General features: G+C 40.8%; 1 protein-coding gene across 1 annotated transcript; it reads right to left on the reverse strand.

Annotated features, from left to right (window-relative positions):
* Window positions 1-352: 352 nt before the first annotated feature.
* LOC113172227 (xylosyltransferase 1-like) lies at window positions 353-23,545 on the reverse strand. Its single transcript, XM_026375136.1, has 11 exons — window positions 23,216-23,545; window positions 15,149-15,707; window positions 13,198-13,370; window positions 12,911-13,113; window positions 10,073-10,153; window positions 9,511-9,727; window positions 8,831-9,007; window positions 5,451-5,719; window positions 3,070-3,265; window positions 2,611-2,947; window positions 353-1,240 (listed from the first exon to the last, which is right to left on the reverse strand). The coding sequence occupies exons 1-11, from the start codon at window positions 23,495-23,497 to the stop codon at window positions 918-920; spliced, it is 2,817 nt and encodes a 938-aa protein (XP_026230921.1). The 5' UTR covers window positions 23,498-23,545; the 3' UTR covers window positions 353-917.
* Window positions 23,546-24,089: the final 544 nt, after the last annotated feature.

Raw genomic sequence — 24,089 nt, forward strand, 5'->3', positions numbered from 1 at the left:
GACTGCATTCAACAAGGGCTTCCAGGATGTCTGGGAACCTACAGCATAACAGTCTTAAATAAAATAAATATGAGACTATAAAACATAATTTATCTAATGAAACTAAGCTTAATCATAAGCGTCACCTTAATTTAATGGGCTTAAAAATGAGTCCGTTTTTAGCTTCTCAACATGTTCAATGTACTCAAACAACAAGAGGTATAGAAGTTTTTCTGACAGACACACACACACACACACACACACACACACAGACACATTTTTGTATGGCAGTCAGTGTGAAGACCCTAACCCTAATCCCTAACCCTAGCCCCCTTACTGTCAAGTAGGCCATGCTAATCTACTCTGTATTGATTTTTTTATTTATCACATGTACTACCTTACCCTAACCATCACAACTGCCTCACCCTAAACTTTACTCTAACCATGTTTAATCTAAACTTAATTTAACCCTAACCCTACCCCTAAAACGTAGGCTTAACCCCGAAATCTCTCTTTAAATACCCTTCTCATAGTGAGGACCGGCTAAAATGTCCTTACTTTGTGAAAATATCCTCACCCCAAAGGTTAAACATTGATGCTGGTCCTCCCAATAACAGCCATACAAACACAAACACACACACACACACACACACACACACAAACACACACACACACACACACACACACACAGAGGTTTGTAGTCCCAAACAGCGGTGAGAGCAGCAGACTGAAAGACGGCTGAAGCAGAATTCGGAGTCACTTCCTCTTCTGCTTGTTGCTGTCTCTGAAGTTCCTTGCTTTTCCTTCACTCCCACCTCCTCACCACTGTTCACAAACTTTTAATAAATATATATCAAACACTAAAAAAACTAGCTCTGCGCTTTCCTTCATTTGTTCCTCTTCTCTGTCCAATAGTCCTCCCTCAGCTTGTCCATCTGCTACCTGATTCGTCCGTCCTCTCTGGGTGGGCTCAGTTTAGATTTTGGGTCAGGGCTGGCGGCGCTCCAAACAGTGAGGTGGCATCGCTGCATGACAGGACAGGCACTGGGGCCCATTGAGCAGACATCTGAGGCGGACCAGTGGCCTTCCAGCAGTCGGTCCAGCCAGCGATGCAGCGGCGCCCCCGTCAGACCCGCATTGGCCTCTGCCTCCTCCACAGCGCCCAGACTCACCGGCAGCTGCAGCACTGGGTTCAGGCCGTGAAAGCTCTGTTCCATGTAGGAGTTTCTGGCTGGGCCACCATGCAATCGCAGAGCATCCACTGGTTAGGAGGGGTTAGAAGAGGCAAGGGGAAGAAGAAAGGGGGTAAAAAAAAAAAAGACAGGAGGATGTTAAGATCACATTTAAAGGTCTAAGAACATTTATGTGGACAGGCGTTCCCCTCCACCACACTAGAGAACCATGTTATCCATTCACCAAAAAGCTGTGTTGTCTTTTGATAAGTTTTGGACTAAACACACACACATGGGATGGGAACAACTTTTCTTTGCCTGCCATTAAACCAACAGTGCCGTGTAAAGCTCGTAGAGTGGAGAACATCAGAGCCGTGTTCTCAGTGGTAGTAGTAATAATATGTTTCATTCCAGGCACCGAAACTTGTGAGATCACAAAAACATAGTTTTGAACCACTGGAGGATAACAAAAAAACAAAGAGGATGTATTTCTGCCCTGAAGTTTACACGGAGAAGTCTGTGGAGTGAAGTCATGTACAAGATGCCAAGGTGACAAGTAGTGCTACAGATTTTCTAAACAATTAACCTATTGTCAGTCAACCCAGCGGGTTACAAACTTACAGTTGTTCTGAGGGTATTTCCCACATCTTCAAATACTCTTATCTGACTAGATACAAATTTTAGCCAGTCTTCTAAGTTGCGATTCTGAACTCTGCCTGGGTGATATAATATTTGTTCAAAAACAATGCAAAAATGCTGATTTTCAACACACACACACCAGTTATTGAGCTACATGTACTAGTGTAAAATCACAATTCTACACACAGACTAATATCAGAAGATGTCACATGCCACCTTCACTTTAGAAGACCAAGTCATAAAAATCTCTCTGTCTATTCGTGCTCTGGGCTTTACTTAGATTCGGTTATCCCCTGTACACATACACACCAGCATGTCTGGGGAGGTCAAACAAATCAAACATTAATCCCAGGGGAGGCTAATTTGGCTGGAGGTGACCCTGTGTGTGCGTGTCTGAGTGACTGGATACTGACACTATAAATACATGTATGCATGGTGCTGACAGCTGTGACAGCAGGGCCTGTGCTCCGTCTGTATCTGTGTAATTTAAGTATTAGATCTGCCATTAAAATGTGGACTACAGTGACCCCTCTAAAGCTGCTGAGTATGATTTCAACAGGTTCTCATGAGTTTAACTGAATGTTGATATTATGAAAAACACATTTTTTGGTTGATGTGGCACTTCATCACGTCATGTTTCACTGTGAGACAGGTTATGATAGTCAGTATTCACATTTCAGTTTTTCTATACAGGTTGAAATATGTTGTGATACATACTGTAACTACATACTGGTTCCAGTTGTGTGTCCCACCTGAACCTGACAAGTAATCTGGTTTCTTATGTGCATGTAAAGACAGTGTAAGAGTTTAAATTGCTCACCTTGTTCTATAGGCTGTTGTTTGTGGAACTCCAGTGGAGCCACAATAAACCTGGTCTGACCCAGTGGGTTCCAGTGGTGCAGGACCCGCAGCGTCCACAGGCCGGGCCTCAGCGGAGGAGTGAGGGGAGGCCGGTAGTGTGTGACTTCAGCGGAGGCATCCACCAGGATATCGTAAGTGGCTGCGATAACATTGGTGGGGTCAATCCACACGATTGTGGCGGTCAGGTTGCTCTGGCCTCGGCTCCAGCGCTGAACGGCCACTGGCTCATCCTCAGGCCCCAGCAGACCGCCCCAGTTCCTGAATAGACGCTCCTTTGGATCCCAATCTGCACCAACCTAAGGAACAGAAGTGGCTCAGAGTTGACCTGTGACTGACTGAATCCACAATTAGCTTAGAGGTGTCTGGTAACAGCTGCTTAATGTAGAACTGATATTGTTCAGTCACATCAACACATTACCTGGATATGTGTCAGCCTGTTGTTGGGGTGAGGTGGGTTGGCCAGAGCGAAGTGGTCTCTGGGTGTCACCCAGGTCTCCAAGCTCTCCAGCTGTGCAGAGGCTCGGTTAGTGGCCACATGTCGCACCAGGTAGCCCTGGAACTGGTCTGCAAGGAAGTAGAGGTGGACTGACACCGGGTGACTCATAGCCACATACCTGAGAAAAAACAAATACACACACACACACACACACACAGTACTTAGATCATGTCTGCATTAAAGTGGAGAAATATAAAAATACATCCCTTCTCTCTGTCTTGTACATCAATCCACATAAATGTGGCTCACTGTAATCACTTACTGTGTAAGTCAATATTAGTAATCTTAAAGAACAAGTGCCATTTTACCCACTCTAACTGCTGTTGGGTCAGTCTTTCAGTACTCAATCTACACTATTAATCAGTAAATGATACTAGGGAACAACACTAAAGTGCTATAATAAACATGGTTAACATTATGCCAGCTAAAGTTCAGCTTGTCCCTGTATAAATGCTGGCATGATGACATTAGCGTTTAAGTCAAAACTCTGCTGTAGCAAGCTATAGCCTCACTGAGCTGCTGGGATGGTGTAGACTCTTTCTCTAATCAGTATAAAACTGAATGCAGCAGTCCAGTAATTATGCTGAGCAATAAGGTAACCCACTTTTTAAACTAGTACATGAGTTTGACGTAAGAGCAACACAACTATATGTGAATAGCAAACCTGGCCCGTTTGATCAGCTGTACTGAAACATTAGATATAAAATAAACAACCGCAGGGTCAGAAATGACAGAATGGAGCAGGAGCAGGATTAGACCCTGTTTGTTAAGCCTATACACACTGTAGTTGGTGATGCACAGTTTTAGTTATCACCAAACAATAAAGTGAAGAAGAGATTTAACTTTAACTGTTAAATGTAGGCTGAAACCTGCAATGTGGAAAATTTCTTAACATAGATGGAACCATGTTTGACGTGAAGATGTTGGTTTCAAGTGTATCCACATTAGGGTAGAAGAGTTAGCCTGACTAAAATCACAGGTCAAAAGGAACAGACTTGTCCTGTTTTAACTCCCCCTCTCCTCCCTCCTTCTCTGTCGCCCTCTCTCTCTCTCACACACAGACCCGCACACACACACTTCCCATAATGTTGCCCCCACCCATTCTAGCCACCAATCCCCAACCAAACTCCAACAAGTATGTCCTTGTACCTACTGTGGGTCTCCACCCCACACACACACTGGTGGAAAAGTAAAGCAACTGAAGCCTGATTGTACCTCAGGACAAGCTACCGTTATCTTCATATTTAATTTGGACTGGCAAACACACATAAACACCAGTGGTGGTGAGTTTAGTGGAAAGGCACATTTCGTCTGCCAGTGCTTCTCACTCCCATCAGAAAGTGGCCGTACATTTTCCCTGCAAAGAAACAACGCCCAAATGTACTGACCGAACAACTAAATTACTTCATACTGAGTAGCTAATGCCAGTATGAGAGGCCAGAACTGTCTTTCAACAAAAGCAAAAACAATCCCAGCACAGACTTTTGCTCTCAAGCCTGTACTTTGGTTAATTTGTTCATTATCATAGCAAAAAACAAACAAACAAACAAACAAAAAATCATCGTCTACTGTGGGGAAAATCTACTTTCTAGTATATTGGAGTAAGTGATGCTGCATGTTACTAGGCCTTAGACATGTATCTCCTCTGATGTCTCAACTATGATAATTGATAATTGATACCTTAACAAAACAGGGATCCAAAGAAATAATGTGGTCGCTACATTTCACAAATCTTTGAATGAAATACAGGGTAGGGCACAAGCTAAACACACTTCTCTTCACTTTTTGATTAATCAGGAAAAATGTATGTACTCTATGTATTACCATTGTTAGCAAATGTTCTTTCTTAAACATGGGGTAAATTAAGTAATTCCTTTCCACTGTTGATGATGAGGACATGGTTTTAGTAGTAGTGTAGCTAATATGTTAAAAATCACATTTTGCATATATGAACATATATGTACTAATACATTTTATGGGAAGATGGAATGGGCTTGGGTCATTCCTGCTTAGAGTGAGCGTGATGAGCGTGATAGAGTATCCCAGAGGGGGGGTTCATTTTACAACCATCAACTTTCATAGTTTAAAGGGTCATACTCCAGAGCTTCATAATTGCCTCTTTGTGCTGTTTGAGAGGTGCTGACTCTGGTTTTACAGTATTTTACAATGTAAAAGTGGTGTATGGGGGAAACTGATTAATGGGTTGTTTTAGTACTGGCTGTCCACCAGGACAAACTGACAACAAGACAATCACAATGCATCCAGCTTCCTTAATACGCTGATGCCTCTGTCTATGTTTATACCTGCAGCTGTTGTCGTTGGGATGCCCCTGCAGTGAGCTGGTAGCGCGGGACAGTCCCATTCGAGCGAAGGCGTGGTAGTGGCTGAGCAAGGAGTCCGATAGGCTGGCAAGGCCATCCGTTTCTTCCTCATAGATGTTTTCCCAGTAGGCATGGAGACCAGGGGTATCTGAGGCATATTCTCCAAATAAGTAGGAATCCAACTGACTGATAACTTCTTGACTGACACTAGCCTCAAACTTCCTGGCAAAGAAGGTGGGTCTGGATGCTTGCTGTGGCCAGAAAAGAGAAGGAAACAACAAAGATAACAGTAAGACCACAGCTTTAATAGAAATAATAAAAAGGCAATGTGGACAATAAAACAATCGAAGGGATATCAGGGTATAACCCACAAAGATAAATGTATAAGATCAAGAAACAACTGAAGATTAACAAGTTAAAATCACTTGAAGGAAACAAATGATAAATGGCTGTCCCTTGATAAATATGGGTGAGTGGTGGTGGTGTGAGTGTCCTTGTGTGGTGGGTAAATCATTTGCCTCAGTAACTATTTGAATCGTGCTGCCACAAACTTACTCACAATCTTGTGTTTACATCCAACAAATCTGCATGACTATTCCTGCTAATCTGATCTGTATCAAAGAAAACATTAAATAAAGTGGTCTGAGAGCATGAAGTGACACTGGTGCTAGAGATGGTGCAGTAAAACAGCCCAGAAACAATATTCAGAGCTTGTTGGTACAGCAGAATAGTATTGGCCACTGAGCCTTAGTTCTACAGTGGGTTTGGATTTACTGCTTTGCTCCTTGGCTTCTTGCCATCTGTGTTGTGGTGGGAGACAACCGTAGGAGTAAGGATATGAAAGAATGACCAGCTGCCAAGAGCTGATTCTTTCTACAAGTTCATTATAGCCTGGGGTTCTTGTTTGAACCACAGCAACTTCTGCACGATGTTTCACTTCGTTTTCACTTCTAAAATGTTGAATGTACTCACTATTACAGAAACACATAAAAAATTAATCCCAAGAAACTCCCAACATACTAAACAAAAGGTTCCTGACACAAAGATTCTGTCCCAATATTTGAGTAAAACCTTAGACGTTATGCTTAATTCAACAGTTATTGGTTTTAAGTACAGTATTCAGGTTAAAAGGTTTGTCTGGGGTGGCATGGTGTGTTAGCACCATCACCTCACAGCGAGGAGGACTTGAGTTTGCATGTTAATTAGTGACTTTAAATTGCCCATAGGTTTAAATGTGAGAGTGAATGGTTGTCTCTATTTGTCAGCCCTGTGATACGTTGTACTAAAAGGAAAAGTGGTGAGGATAATTCATTATCAATTAATAAGCAGATCTTAGATTATTGTCCACAGGATAGTAAAACCAGCCAATATTTACCTTTAGGAAAAATGTTTATTTTTATTTAAAAAACACATCACAACAATTATTATCTAAATTAGTGCAGGATCTACTTACTCGTTTAATCACTTGGTGTGAGTTTCTAAATAATCATTAACAATTCACACCTGAAGAAATTTGTATATCCAAGAACTCTCCAACCTACATCATATGGAAAATCATTAAGGATTTGTGAAGAAACATACACACACACACACACACACACACACGTGTGTCATGTGGCCCGAGCTCAATAAATGAAGGGCGTGGTTTGTGATGTCATCAGAAGGCTGTGACCTCACCAAACCAACCCTTGGTTGGGCTCCGTCGGCACCAACGAGCCAGGAAACCCCAACCTAATGAGAACCTTGAGCACCGCCCAGACTGCAGCGGAGCTCTTTACTCAGCTGAACAGTTTTATCTCAGGAGTTATTCTGGGTATGTTACCTAACATTATGTGTTCTTATACAGCTAAAGACTACAGAAGAACCCGCTTATTACAGGGATATGGTTACAAGGATTTTTGTTTCCTTCATCAGAAGATCAGAGGAAAATTATAAAAAAAAAGACCTTTACTGTATGTCTGCTTAAAGGAGGCCAGCCAAATACGTTTTAAGCAGCGGCCCTCATGTTGAAGTTGTTTCAGCATAATTTAGTCAAAGCCCAAACGCCCTCAATGTTCTTATTTTTATTGTTCAATTATTATTGTTATTTCTGGATTAATTGTAGTCAATGAAAAGTCTAACTACAAATGGACATATTCAAATTACTTGTCTCGCATAACCAGAAGTCCAAAACTCAAAAATATTCAAATTACTTTTATATAAAACAACTGGTGCATCAGCTCAACATTCTTTTTGTTATCTAAATTCTTGAAAATGCATTTTCTGTCAGTCAGCTAACGGAATAGTTTTAAGTCTAAAACTATATTAATATCACTTATAAAAGTTGTATTTTCAAACTTTTTCACAAATTAGACATTAATTTAATCAGAAACTAAGGAATAGATATTTTAATTTCCCAATAAGACTTCTTCATCTTTTAAGAAATCTTTGTCATTTTTGCTTTGTAAATGATCTACAGTAAACAAAATCAAACTTAAATAATTGTAAAAATGATAAGAGACTGTTCTCAAAGTGTCTCTGCTGTTTAAGCAATAGAAATGAAGTACATCATACTAAATCTACTGTACATGTGTGTTCCTGACCTTTACATTCAGGGCTCGAAGCTGCTTTCCTAGATGACGTACCCCGGCATTATGATAATGACAACCTTAGAAACCTCAGCAGCAACTAGCTACAAAGCTCTAAAAATACTAACTGCTTTAAGTGTACAGCTGTTTCCAGGATCAGCTCTTCTTACAGAAACCATCAGTAGCTCGACCACAGATGCTGTCCTCGGGTCTGTCGTACCAGGGAGCCAAAGTCTGCTTGCTCTAAGTAAAAGCAACGGTGCTAATTTGCGAATACGAAGCTATTCTGGTCCCTAGTCTCTGAGGCCCAGACAAGAAAGGGCGGACAGTACAGACTGACAGGATGACCATTATCTTTGTAGTTGTACTGAACCAGCCTACAAGTCCCCAAAAATATTTCACAGTCACACCCGAGCGAAATATGGCAAGATTAATGTGGCCAGTCAATGAAAAGTTTAACCCTATACTTTCTTAGAAATCTTCATTCACTCTCATCCACAAAAGACTCATGTAATATTTAATCTAAAACAGGTTTTTGTTAAGTTAGTTCACCTGTTATCAAATGTCTTCTGGCATGCCTCTCTTTGAAAATTAATAATTCTCCACATAGAAACTGTATTTATTTTTGGAAGGATTAAGTGATTATATATTGCACAAAGGTCTCTAAAGTAGCACATTACTGCTCATACTGCTCAAAAGTCTGCTCATACATCATGTAGCTCTATCATCACTGTTAAGGTGAGGAAAACTACATTTCGGAGGAGGGGGTACAAGGATAAGTCTGTTGGGTCTCACCTGAAAGCGCGGCATATCTGAGGGCTTGAAGTCATTTGGCGAGCAGCCACACCAGTCCACAATGTGCTTATACTGGCATTTACATCCCAGTTTGCGGTTCCAGTTGGTGAGCCGCAGGTTGTTGTCCACCATGGTCTCACAGTGAGCGCTGTTCTCCAGCACGGTGTGGAAAAATGACTGAATGTGTGAGAACATACAGAAAGACGCAGATGTTTATTTACATTTTTCTTCAAATTACAATAAAATTATCTATATCTATCTGTTGTTGTTGTATTTAAAAGTATAAACAGATAACTGTTGATAACAATATGTAGCAGAAATTATTCTTTGTTGATGGATTTTGTCAGTTAATTAACTGGGTTGGAGAAAGATAAATGTAGCCCAGAGAAACCAAGATGGACGAAATTAGATCTGTGACTTTGGCAATGGAGACACATATTGTATACAGTATGTGACTGAGTGTAAATTAAACTGTATTAGGTCCATTTATGTGAATATGAGACACTAGAAATGAGAAGTGTAAACAGGGAGCAATTTTGTGTTAGCAGTCTATTTCTGAAGGTGAATACAGAAACTAATTTTTGGCCATCTAGCAGCAGCGCTGCTTTGTCAGTCAGCACAGAGACTGCTGATATTTATGTTCTCCTCTAGGGGGTTCCTTGGGTGCGTGTGTGTGTTACCTCAGCAGGCAGCAGTGTGTAGGCGTAGAATCGCTTCATTCTGGTGACCAGCTCGTCTCTGGAGTTGACCACATAATCCACAAAGGCGCGGTTAAGCAAGAACCAATCTGATCCTCCGTCCACAGCAATGCCCTCTGGGATCTTACGGTCCCCAAGCCGCCACATGTGGGTGTCACACTCATAGAAGAGACGATCTAGACCCTGCTTACGGATAAAACTGAGGGGACATAGAGATTTCAGTGTTCAGCTCAACTCTCAAACTGACAGATAAGTCATCATGCTTCCACCTGGAGACACATTTTACTGCCATAGTGTAGAAAGAGACTGTCCAGTTTGCTCTCAGAACACAGTTAAAAAGCAGCATCTTTAATAGTATGGGGTCCCGTTAGTGTATACACTGAATCTAAAAAAAAAAGCTAATGAGAAAATAGAGACAGGTATTATAGTTTTTCCATCTTCCAGCTCCTAGTCTTTTTTTAGTTTGTGGCCAAATGACAATGAATTCGTCATCAGGTAAAAAAAAAAATATATAAAATATACAGCTATTGACTCTCTCTCTTACCGTGCATTGTCTCTGCCATGAGATTTGATGAAGTTCATGTTACGGTATTTAGACAGGAAAGTCACGAGCTGCTCATTGGTCCTGGAGAGAGACAGTGACCGTCAATCATCAATTCAGACAATAATCACATAGCAAAAAACTGAACCTGGTCAGTCAGCTGTTCTGTGATGTGGGTCACAGAAATAAACCTCAAGCTTCATGCTGCACTGATGCATTGTTATCTGTATTGGTGGCTTCAGCAGTTAGATAGATTATGCGGAAATTTGCTTCAGATGTTTGTGACCTTCCATGACTTTTCTTCTACAACTCCACCATGACATTTATAGTTTTCAACTGAATATTTCTTTAACTATTGAATTGCTTCTCATTAAATTGAGTTAACATATTCATGTTCCCCTCAGGATGAACTGCAATTACTGGTGATCTGGTGCCTTTATAATTTGCATATAATTCCTGCATGATACTGACACTGTAATATAGACAACCCGGCTCAGACAGACAAAGAAAACAACTGCAGGTTTAATTTGTACAATGGAACATACATCCATCCATTTTCTTAGCATGACTAAAAACAGTAGAGGTAATAACACTGTAAGTCTTAACTCTCCTTCATGCTCTAATTTATGCACATCTGAAATTTAGTTGTAATCTCCATTTCTGAAAAAATGTCATGGTTTGTAGATTCCTTTGAAAACACTTGTCTGACGTGACCAGACTAGTGTTTTCATCAGTGTTTGGCCACAGGGAGAAGAACAACACACCAAACACAAAAAAAAGGACTCACGTAATGCACGTTGTCAATAACTCCCTCTTTTATGTGTTCAGCAGTGTTTGGAGGATTCTACTTTAATGGACACATGTCTAAACAGGATGCAGTTAAATATTTGAACAATTAGTCTCTCTTTTTTTTAAACAATGCAAAACAATCTTCCATTTATGGGAATTAAAGTGATTCTGTTTGGGACAGCTGGACCAGTTTATTTAGCTTCCTCTTACAACTGAGAGAAAACAGCCAAGATCGAGCGTGTGACCTGAAACGGAAGCAGCTCATTCAAACAGCCACTCCCTGATGTAGTGCGAGCTGTGTGCTCGAGCCTGTTGTTGTTGGGTAGACAGGACAACAGACAGATCGCTCTGATTGCACTTGATTACAGTTGTTAAGATGAATTGGTCAGATATCACGTAAGATGTTTGTCATCTAGGATATTGTAGAAATATTGTACATTTTCTGTCTGTAATTAGGGCCAGCCTGGAGAAAAAATGTTTTTCACTGAGTGTGAACAAAAAGACTTATTTATCAAGCTATTTAGTCTTATATATATATATATAGACATAGGCCTAACCTTTGAGAACAACTCCCAAGTGACAGATGACATTTTTCACACAATAAATCTCATGTGGGCTCTGAGCAAAAAAAGTCAATCAGAGACAAGGATTTAACCTGCATCTACTGATTTAAAGAATAATTCCAGCCTTCTCATTGTTAAAAATAGATGGTGTCACATCGTAACAAGTTTAATTTCTGAAGTATGCATAGCTTTAATTTTATTTAAACTTTTATCATGTACTGAAGTCTAAATTTTCCACACTGCACGGTTCGATGCACACAAACCCTAGATTGTAACATGGTTAATATTTTGTGTGACATTTAAAATGTTGATGCAATCTTCTGTTAACAGTTGGAGAGGAACACATCTACCAACAGACAAACACACACATAGTGTTCCTTTGGCTCACACTTAATGACGTCACAGCTATTGATGGTGCAGTGCTAATGCTATGGCTGTGCTATGGATTTTAGCTTGAAGGGTGTTCAGACGGTCACATTGGAGGACAGACAGCAGAGTGAGTGTGTTGTTGAACGGAATTTGTTACTACTGTGAGGAGTGAGAGTCACTGTTGAAAAGGCCCCAAGACGAAGACAGTGAAATTAGTCTGTGCATTTCATATGGTGTTGGGACAAACAAGAGATTTGGATTGATAGTAACTTTACCTTTACCCACTAAACTATCCATATATAACAAAATGTAACCATTATCAGCATGATGAATATCACATGAATATACCTGGCCCCATGTCACCTTGCATAAAATATTTTGAGTTCCACAAATGTGATATACAGTTTTTATGATTTGGAGAAGAAAAGAGCACTAACATTGTATTTATGGACCCACGTCATCTGAATTAGCTGTTTTCCTGGGAACAACACAACCCATATCCTTCTATCCTCCACAAACCCCCTTTTTTATAGCTGCTGCTACAGTGAGTAAAATCAGTCAATATCTCCACTGATCACAGCGAAGTTCTTTGCCCAACACTACAGATCTCCAAAATCTCCAAGCAGTGAGAGAGCTATTTAAGGACTCCTCTTCAAAGCTACAGACTCCCAGTCCATTCAGAGCTGATGTACTTGTGTTCATGTAACCTGATCTACAAGACCTTAAACAAACCAACAGTAACAATGCTGTGAGGCCAATGGGTAGTGGCCATTAGTTGACATAGTGTTTTAACAAATCAATATGCTGTGTTTGGCACAGGAATCTGACATGACCTGTAAATCTCCTACAGTCTTCTGCAGTTGTATATTCTGGAAGAAATAAACTCAGTTTTAACAGAATTTTTATGTATCAAGATTATTTTTAGTGTGACCATTTCTGTCTTTTGGCCTTTTGTCATTAGGTTTAAGCAAATTAGCATGACTACAAGTAGTAACTTGTATATCGTAACATTTTACCACTGGTATCTCAACATACACAAATGCAAATGTGAACAATGAACATTTCCAATAAAAAATTTGTCTCATCACTTCTAAACTGCTTTGTGTTCACATGCTCTTACCTGATGGGGTAGTCTGCAGCACTGAGGTTGATGAAGAAGTCCCAGGACCAGTCAGTCATTTTGAGAAGGTCCTCCATGCTGTGTAAGTACATAGTCAACAGGCTGGCTCCACCCCAGATTGTGGCCATTCGCCAAGAAGTAACCCGTACATTTGGATACAGGTTAGCCATAGACAGAACTTCTCTGTGGAGGTAGTTGGACCTCTGAGAGAGGAGGGAAGTGGACAAAATATTGGAAAAATATTTTCTAAGCAAAAACAATATCTGAATTGCAGCTAGTTGTTTCACCTGGTCTACATGGATGTAGTAGTAGTGTGAAGTGTGGTAGATGGCTTTGAAGAAACGCTGGAACTGACGTGAGGCTCGGCCATGTACGACCAGGACAAAGGCAATCCGTACAGACACAGGTGGGGCAGAATCTGAGGGGCCCTCATCCCACTGTACATTCACGTTAGCCTTACCTGCATAAACACGAAGCATTGTTCAAAAGGCAGATCACATGATTTGAATGTAACAATGCTTTAATGACGTTTTCAAAATAGAGTTAATGTCGGCCCTCATGTCAGGTGGGTACATATGAACTAAATTATTTCTTTCCTGACATCTGCAACAAAAACAACTCTGCAGTCCAGAGCGTAAAAACAATTCAACTAGTGGATCGACAGAAATTGATTGGCATAAGCTGATTAGCATTTTACAACAAAAATGCTATTTGCTGGATTTTTATTTCTTGGCCTCCAAGGTGAGATGTAACACAATGTCAGAATCAACTTTGTTCTCCACTCCGGTCCTAAACAGTCTTCACTTGTGTCTTTTCTGGAAATATTCTGCATCTGTGGCTGGCTGAGCTAAATCTGTCTCTTGTATAAACAAACCAACTGACAGCCCAATGCTTCTCCATCATCACGCTCACTCTAAAGATGGCACGGGTTGAGGCCTGCTTGGACTAATTAGTGACCTTCACGCACTGTTCGACAAGCTGGGATGTGACTTTGACTAGAAATCACTGTAATCAGACTGCTCAGTCGAGCATTGCTGTGCAGACAGTGGGAGGCAGGGTAAAGAGTGTAAAGGGACTGATGTTGTGTACAGCCAACAATGTGCTCTTATAGATGCATGAGCACAGGAACACCAGACATAGTTTGAATAACCCTGTTCTTCTCTTGGGTGCACATCAGTCAAACCCAAACATCAGAACAAACCAAATCATCTGTTACTGCTGCCCCAGCCCAGTTTCAGTCTGTGGATATAATGACTAGCGTATCATCAACACATCCTATGATCATATAAATTAAGCCTCAAACAGCTCAGAGTGGTTCCAAGGGCATAACTACAAGTAAATCATTAGTCAGCCATTCCAGAAATAAGACTACAAACTGATTGTTTAATTAGGCTGTAATTACACTGGATGAGTGTCATCCTCGTGGTGAGCAGCCTCACTGTGCCCATTCATGCTCAAAGACCCTGAAAATAGAACTGGCAACAAATAGGATGGCCTCTTTATGGCATGGGCACATGCCAGTTTAAAAATGTTTTTCAAAGGGTACATTTGGAAATGTCTGACTTTTTGCAATCTGCCACTTCAAAGTCGTTGCCTGTTCGCCCCTTTGCCCCTTCGCCTTCTGTCTTTCAGTCTGTCACCCTCTCATTTGTTGGCTGACTCAATCACTGTGTTAACATAAAGGGCTAATTCAGCACTAAAATCATAGGTTAATAGATTTAAACTATGTATAATTCTCTGTTATGCTCATACTCTAGATTTTTTCAAAAATGTGAGCTGCTATATGTTGGAAATATACTATACCAGTCAAACCCATGCATGCACATTATTAACATCAAGCTCCAGAATATAACATTTTCTCTAGACACCTCTCTGATAGTGTCCTCTCAATTGTTTTTCACAGAAATATTTGCATCATTGTTTAACAAAGAACAATGCACCCTGTATGCCAACACTAATGAATCATAGCAACACAGCTAACAGATAAGATAAATAAAAATTAATTTCCTTATACTAAAAGGCTGGTACAATTAGACTAACTGTGCATATATATATATACACTGTGGTTCTAGCATTCAACTTATTTATTGCATCTATCTTTGGAGATACATTTTACACACATTACATCTGAATCTCAAAATACACCCAAAAGCAAATCAATAACTTAGCATTGTTTATTATTATTATTATTTTCTTATTCATTTAGCCTGTAATGCAGCCTCAGTCTGCTGATCTCACCTTCTATGGGGCAGTACCGAGGCACTTTCTCAGGCATCAGCAGCCTCTCCTTGTGTTTGCAGTAAACCTCCACTATCTGCTGCCGACACTCTCGACTCTTGGCTCTAGACAGAGCAGAAATGGCTTCTTTCCCACTGATATCACACTGCAATGGCTCTTTTCTCGTCTCCAAATCAGACGGCAGACTTCTGGCTGACTTCTTCGACTGGTTGAACAGTGGATGCTGACTAAATCCCTGAACTGGTGCAGGAACAGTGGGCACCTGGGGGTGAGGTTTATGGATATGGGTGTGGTTGTGACTGTGGTTGATTGCCCTGGGTTGGATGGGAGGATACTTAAGGACCTCATTAGCAGATTTTTCCAGAATGCTCTGTGCTTGGGCCTTATCTAGCTTGTGTCGGGCCTTTCCAACAGGCTCTTGTTGGCGCTGATCATTGGCAGATCGTGCACCCAAGTTGCTGTTGCTGTCAATGGTGTCAAAGTCTTTGGGGACTGAGTTCTCATTATTGTTGCTGTCGAGGCGAAATTTCTCTTCAGGGCGGTGAGAGTGGTAGATGTCCTACAAGGGAAAAAATAATAATATTATTAAAACCAATACTGAAACTAATGTTTGCACACATGTATTGAGTACATTACTTTAAATAGGAAAATGCTCACATTTACACTCACAGTATTACACTCAATACATTAGGCACAGACATGGTCAAGCAAATCTGCTGAAGTCCAGACTGTGCATCAGAATGGGAAAGAAGGTGATTTAAGTGACTTTGAATGTGGCATGGTTATTGGTGCCAGACAGAATTCAACAATTTTCCCTATTACTTAAAAAAGTAAAGTGACACAAAACCTGCTGTGGCCTTCACCTGCCACCTTCAGGTGGTGATATGAGTGTGTGTGTTTCCGTAGTATAGCCACATGACCTCGTTGGGTATTTTAATCCCACAGATCGCCCTATATCTGTATTTTCCAGGGATGAAGTGTGTGTTTGTACATGAGCATCACTCTCTCTCTCTCTCTCACACACACACACACACGCACACACACACACACACACACACACACACACTACACACTGCCTGTGGGAAGGCAGTAATATCAGCTCTTGCCACCTGCTCTGCAGACAACCTTTTATTATCTCATCTGTAATATCAGCTTCAAGGAATGTGTGTGTATACTTAAATAGCTATTTTTGCAAGGACCAGATTGAGGTTTAGACCTAAATTTTGGGAAAGTGAGAACATTTTGGCTGCTCTTAACTTTAGGAGTTAAGACTTGTCAAGGGTTTAATGTAGAATTAGATTTAAGTTAGAGAGGATCAGAGTTCAGAATTGAGGAAAAGCTAATCACAGTCCCAAATCTGTCTCTTTTTATAGGAGTTACTGGATCTTCAGACTTTATCGTGGATTTGGGATGATGTACATATCTACACTCCCTACAAAAGGCTAAGGGAAAGGATTTTTGAAAAAGCTGAAATTTTGATTTCATATTCATCTTTTGATGTCAGAACCCAAATTTTTTCAGTCTACAGCAAAAATAAAGGACCTGGCTTTGGAGAGGAGTGTATATGTTTCAAGTGATTAATCTCAAAAATAATCTGCAGTTTAATTGCTAACAGGAAGTAAAAGATTTTATTTTACCATCAACAACAATCTGTCGTTCTTAAAGTGTTCGTTGGATAAAACAATACTTAATTTCAAGGTCTTGGATTCAGTTTTTCTGATTACATTTTTACATTTTACATTTAGCAGACGCTTTTATCCAAAGCGACTTACAAGGTTACCACTACACTAATCAGCCGCTGATTAAATAAGTAATCAGAAAAGAAAAGGTGCAACTGTACAAGTCACAGATCAGATACAGTTTAATAAAAAAAAAAAGTTTTCACAGCTTAATATAATATGGGGAATGGAATGGAAATAATAATTAGCCGAAGGCCTAATGTTGTCTCTAAGTCTCTAAAAATACCATCCCTCCTCTATTGGCATGTAATTCTTTAGAAGTTCAATGCTCAGAATACTCAAACTCGAAAATGTCCTTGAGTCTGGCTGTAATTGGCTCGGCTGCTTACTAGTATAATACAAACTGAAGTTCCTTCACAGATCTTTGTAAGAACCGGTACACTTTTTCCCAGAAGCCTGTGCATTCTGTAGAGACTGGCCACAGCTAAAATACCATCACTTACCTACAAAGACATCATTCTTTATGCTCATGCACACACATGCACTGAGTCACTGCTTTCTTGCTGTGTTCTTGTGAGTCAGTTTGCTCTCAGACTCTCTCCACAGCAGGTTCTTATTGAAGTTGTCTACACTACCTTCAGACCTCCCGCTGCTCGATGATAAAGGCGACAGAAAGAGACAAGAGAGCCTGTTCCCTTAGGCGTCTGAGGCGAGAGACATTAAAAGAGGTGAGAGAGAGAGGGAGAGACAGAAAGAGGGGAAGGGTAGAAGAAAGAAGAACTGTTGCTATGACAGCTGTTGAATATGGCCTGAGTTCACACTGAAAATGATAAGTCTAAAACTTCTAGTATTTCAGATAGTCATTAAAGTCTCTTGACCATCTGAAGGAGAGGTATGATGGGCGATATTGATAAAGTGGGGGCAAATTCTTTATTGATCTCAACACATTACAGGATGAAATACCCAACAGTGAATCTCTCCTACTAATAAGCAATGTGTGTGCTTCCAAAGCTTGATATACTGTATCTTATTCATCTGTGCCATAGAGCTCTGTTCTTGTCCAAAAACAACAAAACAACCAGTTGTCATTAGGAACCAATGGGGGATTAGGGCTGTCTAGTGTCTGACATGCTGCATCTTTAAGCTTGTATCCAGATAAATACTTAGGGAGGGATCAGAAAATAGTTATCTCAATTCAATGAATTCAAATTGGATGAGAAAAACTCCCCTCTCTATTCATGCTTTCAGAATCCTTTAAATGCCTGTCAGCTGTCTTTTACTGAAAGTAGGCGCTCTACCATAAAGGTCCAATTAATGGGGAGTTACTGAGATGATGTTCCTTCTGCCAGGTCCTCCCTTCTCTGCAGAGGATTGAAGCTGGTTCTTGGTCACCTCCATCATCGAGGCCCCTCTTAAACAACTTCCTTCAGTTGTTTAATCACCATTACATACCTATTTCTACATTCCTGTTTTGTCATATAGAGTATTTCCTTTGCAGTGACATTTAGTTTTCTCTTTTCACAAATTTTCATATTGAATATAAGTGTTGTGTATATGAGAGACAGATGAGAAAACACCTTCATATAAAGCAATAAAGAGCTTATTCACCAAGCTGTACACAGCGTCAAGGTACCCTAGTTATGCATTAATTAAACACTTCTATGTCTGTGTATGTACTGGATGTTTGTACTAGAGTACCTGCAGGAACATATATCCTAGAATTTATTCCTGTTGCAGAGAAATCCTTATATGCCACAAATGTCAGGTTTTGATGAAAAACAGCACCGTTTTACCAGTATTCATAAATCCCTTTAGTGTTTTCATGAATGCCATGTAACCTAAAACCTAGAGTTGCAACTTACTGATTGCCGGGACGGGACTACTTTGCAACTGCATACACAACATATAGATATTTTTTTGTTGTTACAGCGGTGCATTTATATTTTTCTCATATGATGTCAGTAGAATATTATAGAGTCTATCCGCCCATAGTCACTACATATCGAGGAAGAGATTTGTCAGCCAGTAGGTGTTATTGCAGCAGCACCACATGATATTCAGAACAGCTAAATCAGAATTATCGTATCCAGTCTAGTTTTATTTGACTTTACTGTGATACTAGTTTACCACTGTGAAATGCAGCAACTAGGCTGTGAATGACAACAGCAAAATTACTTCAGTAATTGTACCGGGGCAAGCGCACACCACAGAATCTTTATCAATAAACCAGGTTTTACCTAGTAAAACCAAAAATACAGACATACAAACACTTTTACTGTCAACAGGTTAACAACAATATGAATCCTGCTGATATGATTTACCACTTAACACTGTGAAATCACAAGGGAATTTCTTTTGAACTGTAAAGAGGAAATCTCCTATAAATGTATGTGATGATCACTGTCTTCTTTCTGTCTCATTGCATCTAAAAATAAGGTAAAAAAGAATATCAGAAAATCTAATCAGAAGAACAATTATTAAGAATTCAAGAATAAAATACTATATCCCTGGGGAAATAAATACAAATAGCTGAAAATAGAGCTGGAGAAAGAAAGAGCCAGATGGACAGAAAGTAAGCTAAATGGACTGTTATAAGAGGTGGGATGAAGCTGTGAAACCTGGCTGCAGTAGTCCCAGCACCGGCAGGACAACCAGGGATTACAGCTGGAATGTACATCTATCTATGTCAGATTTAGGGAGAATTATCTCAAACAAAATAGAAAATAAAAAACATAAAGCAGCTTAACATCACTGTGTCGTGCTAAACTGCTAATAGAGAACAGTGTGTGCTGTGCACAAAGAATCATCTAGAACAGATCATTTGTAGTTTCATTTGCAATAGAAGCTCAAAGACGTGGACTGGTGGCTGCTTGTCTATCCCGCTTCAGTAAAGCGCTTGTGTAGGTTAGTTTTGTACCAAACCCATCAAACCACATACTGACTGCATTACTGAAGTACATAATACAGAATTCTGTATTTTATAAAAACATTTATTTATTCATGGATGATTTGCTGAGAAGTCTCCACTTTGCACACATTCATACCTGGAAGCTGCCTAGTTTGACCCGCTAACACTGAGCAGCTCCAATGGAGCAAAGGGTTAAGGACCTTGCTCAGTAGACAAGTGCTTTTTCACTTAGCTCACAGAGATTTATCCTGCTGGTCTGGGGACTGAACCAGCAACCTTCTGGTCATAAACTCGCTTCTTTAATTGTTGAGATATTTCCGTCTAAACCAAAGTTGCGGCCTGGCAGACCAACACTGCCATCCCCAGAGCCATTTTTATTCAGAGTGGATCAAATTTTGATAATAAGGTATGCAGATTTTAGCAGAGTGACCTGGACAATATTTCTGGGATGAGAAGATAAAAGTTTTTTTGTGCTTTCAAAAGCCTTAAAAAATATGTCTATGTCTAATCTCATACCACACACACATCCACATGCATTCAGGCCGACACACCCACACATACAGTATTTAGGGATTACTGAACAATCTAAACTAGATTAGAAACTATAAATCCTATCAGAGAAACCTGATCCGAACCAATCCTCTAATCTGATTGGACTTGGCTGTTAGGATGCGAATGAGCTCTGATACACATCTGGTCAGTGTGTGTGTGTGTGTGTGTGTGTGTGTGTGTGTGTGTGTGTGTGTGTGTGTGTGTGTGTGTGCGCGCATCGAACTAAAGCACCATGTGTGCCCTTCAAAGGTGTGATAAATGTGGGAGTTGTGCAACTCTGGCGCCATACACGATTGCTGTAAACACAGTCAACTGGACATCAACAGTCAGCACACATGGTGCTTCAGTACGATGTACACACACACACACACACACATTTTTGTATGACAGTCAGTGTGAGGACACTCATTGACATGATGCATTCCCTAGCCCCCTACTATTCCATGCTAATCTACTCTGTTTCAATTTTTAATTTATCACATGTACTGCCTAACCCTAACTAATTGCTCGTTAAACAGTCTTCTCATTGCGAGCACCCGCTAAAACGTCCTCACTCCTATGGTTAAAAATTCATGCTGGTCCTCACAATGATAGCCATACAAACACAAACACAAACACAAACACGCACACACTTGTAAACACTCCCTTCCTGCAGTCTAGTTGCTATAAAGGTGAACACGGGTGGCATTTCAATGTGTGCACTGTAGAAGCTACAGTGAAAGTTGAAGACGCTCAAACTCTAATTTATCTTTCTACACCTGCACGAACCGTCATCATTTTCTTGCCTCTTACGCCTAAACTGAATAGTTTAGCCTAATTCTAATAAGACAAACTGGTTTTAACTTTCAACAATAAATAAATAAAAATCAAAAAACCCTGTCCCTACTTCAGGTCTACAACTCAAATTGGTCTTCATAAAGATTGACCCACAAGTGCACAAACACAGTGTGTAGTTTGGGACGAGTTTGAGCCCCTTCAAATGATGTCCAGTCTTTTATTGGAAACAGGATGCTTCTTCCTGCCAATAAATACTCCCTCGCCTACCCAGTTAATCACAGGAGACCTTAAAGCGTCCCCAAATGACTGAAGCGGTCTAATAATATTTTATGATGAATTTCTTTAGCAGTATGCATCTTTAAAGTACCAATAAAAATGGAACCTTGTAAACACCCCCAATGTGTTTTATGTATTAATATTGGGGCAGCAACTAAAGAGTATTTCAATCATCAAGTAATTGGTCAAAGATAAGACTACATGGCACCATCATCTTCATAGGATCTGCATCCAAATCAGACACACAGCATGAGTTGTTCTTGTATACTCACACACCACCGCTGATTAATAACACTTTGCAGTTATTTCCCTGCTCAGCCATGATTTCAAACCTTTCTAATTGTTCATTTAGCTATCACGTCGACCCTACACGTCTGCTTTTGTTCCATTTTATCCTGCTTGTCTCCTCTTCCATCTCCTCCTTTCCTCTGCCTCCCAAACTTTTGTCTTGTAAGACGTGCTGGCATGTTGTGTCTCTATGGTTTTAAAATCCCATAACTGTCAGGACATATCATCACACACACACACACACACGCACACACACACACACACACACACACACACGCACACACACACACACAGGGAAGATCACAAGGCATCCGTTTAACTGTAATGAAAGGACGTAAAAATAGATCCCTGCAATACAGCCCACGTCTCCCTCTCTCGCACACACACACACACACACACATACAGCAACACATTAGCTACTTTCATGTCTTAACATCATGGGAGAACACCTGGATTTTACCAGGTAAAGCAACACATCACATGCAATATGACAAAATAAAAACACTGTGGAATTTCCCCTAGATCACAGAGGTGTACTGTACAACAATTAGATATTATACTGATATTAACATACAGGAGAAGATGTATTTGGAACTCAAATTATTTAACTAATGAAACCATCATGGTCTTGAATATTGGAAGGATGGAAAAACGGAAGAATGTGTCACCTTTAATTTGACAATCAACAGTCTTTTTACAAGCTAATGACTCAGGGGACCTCTTTCCACTGATGAATAGTTGCTTAAGCATTTCCCAATGTGGCAGAAAGGACTCAAATGTGAAGGCTTTCTACCTCTAAATGACTTATTCTGTACTGTTAACCTCATATGAGGAGCCACAGTGGATGTTATGGTTTAGAGTTGAGAGCCACAACAATAACAGGTTGACCTTAAACAGTGAAAGTGCCGAAATGTCGAGGTTCTTCGAAAGCCACACCAACACTCCCCTGACAAAGCAGACTATTTAAAATGTTCCTGCTTTTGGAAAAAATGACATGTACTGAAAAATAACAATAAAGACATCTTAATAAAACACTCCTTTCATTCTTCTCTTCGGCATGTATTGGCATCAATAAATGGCACTTAATGAAACAAATATGATTCATTGTGCTTTAAGCTATCTTCACAACGCTGCATTAAACAAAACTGGGTAGAACAATTAAACTGTCTTCATATACTGGTTAAAAGTTATAAAACTGTAAAAATGCTGTGGCTACATTGGACGTATGGTTGCTAACAAACACCAAAACAATAGCTGTGATTCTGTAGAAAATAGGACGGAGTCACGTTTTACCCTGGCACACTAGTCTTTGAATGGGCCCCTTAAATTCAAAGATTTTGAAGTGAAGTCTGGCGCAATGAACCAGTCGCTCCACACAGGAGACAATAGCAGGCAGCGGTGTTGATGCGAATGACTGAACAACATGCGAGCAGCTGCGGACGCTCAGCAGCATCTTCTCCGGAGCGACCATGCGGTTCCCCCTCGGGGGGAGAGACGCTCGTTTTCCAGTCGGTGGAGGAAATACACGTGTGAAAATCTAGTTACACTCACGCCACACATAATGAAGCAGACATCAGTTCAACCTACCGCCCGCAGCTTGTGCCGAATGGACGGCTTCCGGAGCGGCAGCGGCGGGTCGTCCTTCCTCTGTAGACCCCTACGTGGGGGCTCCCTGCCGGCTTTGTTGAGCCCCCCGGATCGGTCCTCCCGCTTCTCCCGGCTTCTGGTCTCTCCGTCCCCGCCGGCGGAGTCCAGGCTGCTGAAGTTCCACACGATGAGAGTCTGGACCAGCAGGACGGCCAGAGCGGCGACCAGCAGGGCAGACCCGGAGCGCCGGGCCAGCTTACGGGCACAGGGGTTACCGTTCATCGTTCTCCTCCTCCTCCCTCCGGCTCAAGCTGAGAGCCCCATCCGCTAAACGCCGACAGCGGGGTGTGAATGCTGCCCTGCGCCGCCCGAGAGCGGCTTCTGGCAGGCGGAGGGGAGGAGGAGGAGGAGGAGGAGGAGGGAATTTGGCAAAGGCTTGAAATGAGGAAAGAGATTTCCAGGCGGCACAGAGGACACAGATGCCCTCAAGTGGCCACAGACGAGTCAACAGTTTTAGAGAAAACATCTCTTTTCTCATTTGAGGCGAATGACGTTGCTGCAGTTCGTGAACCGGTCGAGAGGAGAAACATCCTGAGGTGGGACTCTGTCAGGGCCGGACCCCTCAAATACAGATAGAAACACACTGACACCATTCAGAAACACAGAATACATCCGATCTAACTTATTTTAACAGTATAACATATAGACTACAGTTAACATGTACAGTAGTGTAGGGTTTTGGCACTTTTACAGTTGTTTAATTCCTAATTCTTAGATAAGAAATAATCCAAGATTATAAAAGCTGGAATACAGTCACTAAAGTCTACTCACATTAAACATATAGTAATTAAATATGACAGACAATCACACAAAG

Source organism: Anabas testudineus, chromosome 8 (genome assembly GCF_900324465.2).
Source record: "Anabas testudineus chromosome 8, fAnaTes1.2, whole genome shotgun sequence".
In the NCBI taxonomy this organism is placed as follows: domain Eukaryota; kingdom Metazoa; phylum Chordata; class Actinopteri; order Anabantiformes; family Anabantidae; genus Anabas; species Anabas testudineus.

Bases quoted from the DNA above. Each gene is read 5' to 3' on its own strand.
- LOC113172227 (XM_026375136.1), bottom strand. From the start codon at position 23,497: ATGAACGGTAACCCCTGTGCCCGTAAGCTGGCCCGGCGCTCCGGGTCT. The intron at 10,154-12,910 runs GTAAGAGCATGT...GTCTCTCTCCAG, and splicing joins GCTGCAGACTACCCCATCAG to GACCAATGAGCAGCTCGTGA. The intron at 2,948-3,069 runs GTAATGTGTTGA...TCTGTTCCTTAG, and splicing joins ACAGGCTGACACATATCCAG to GTTGGTGCAGATTGGGATCC.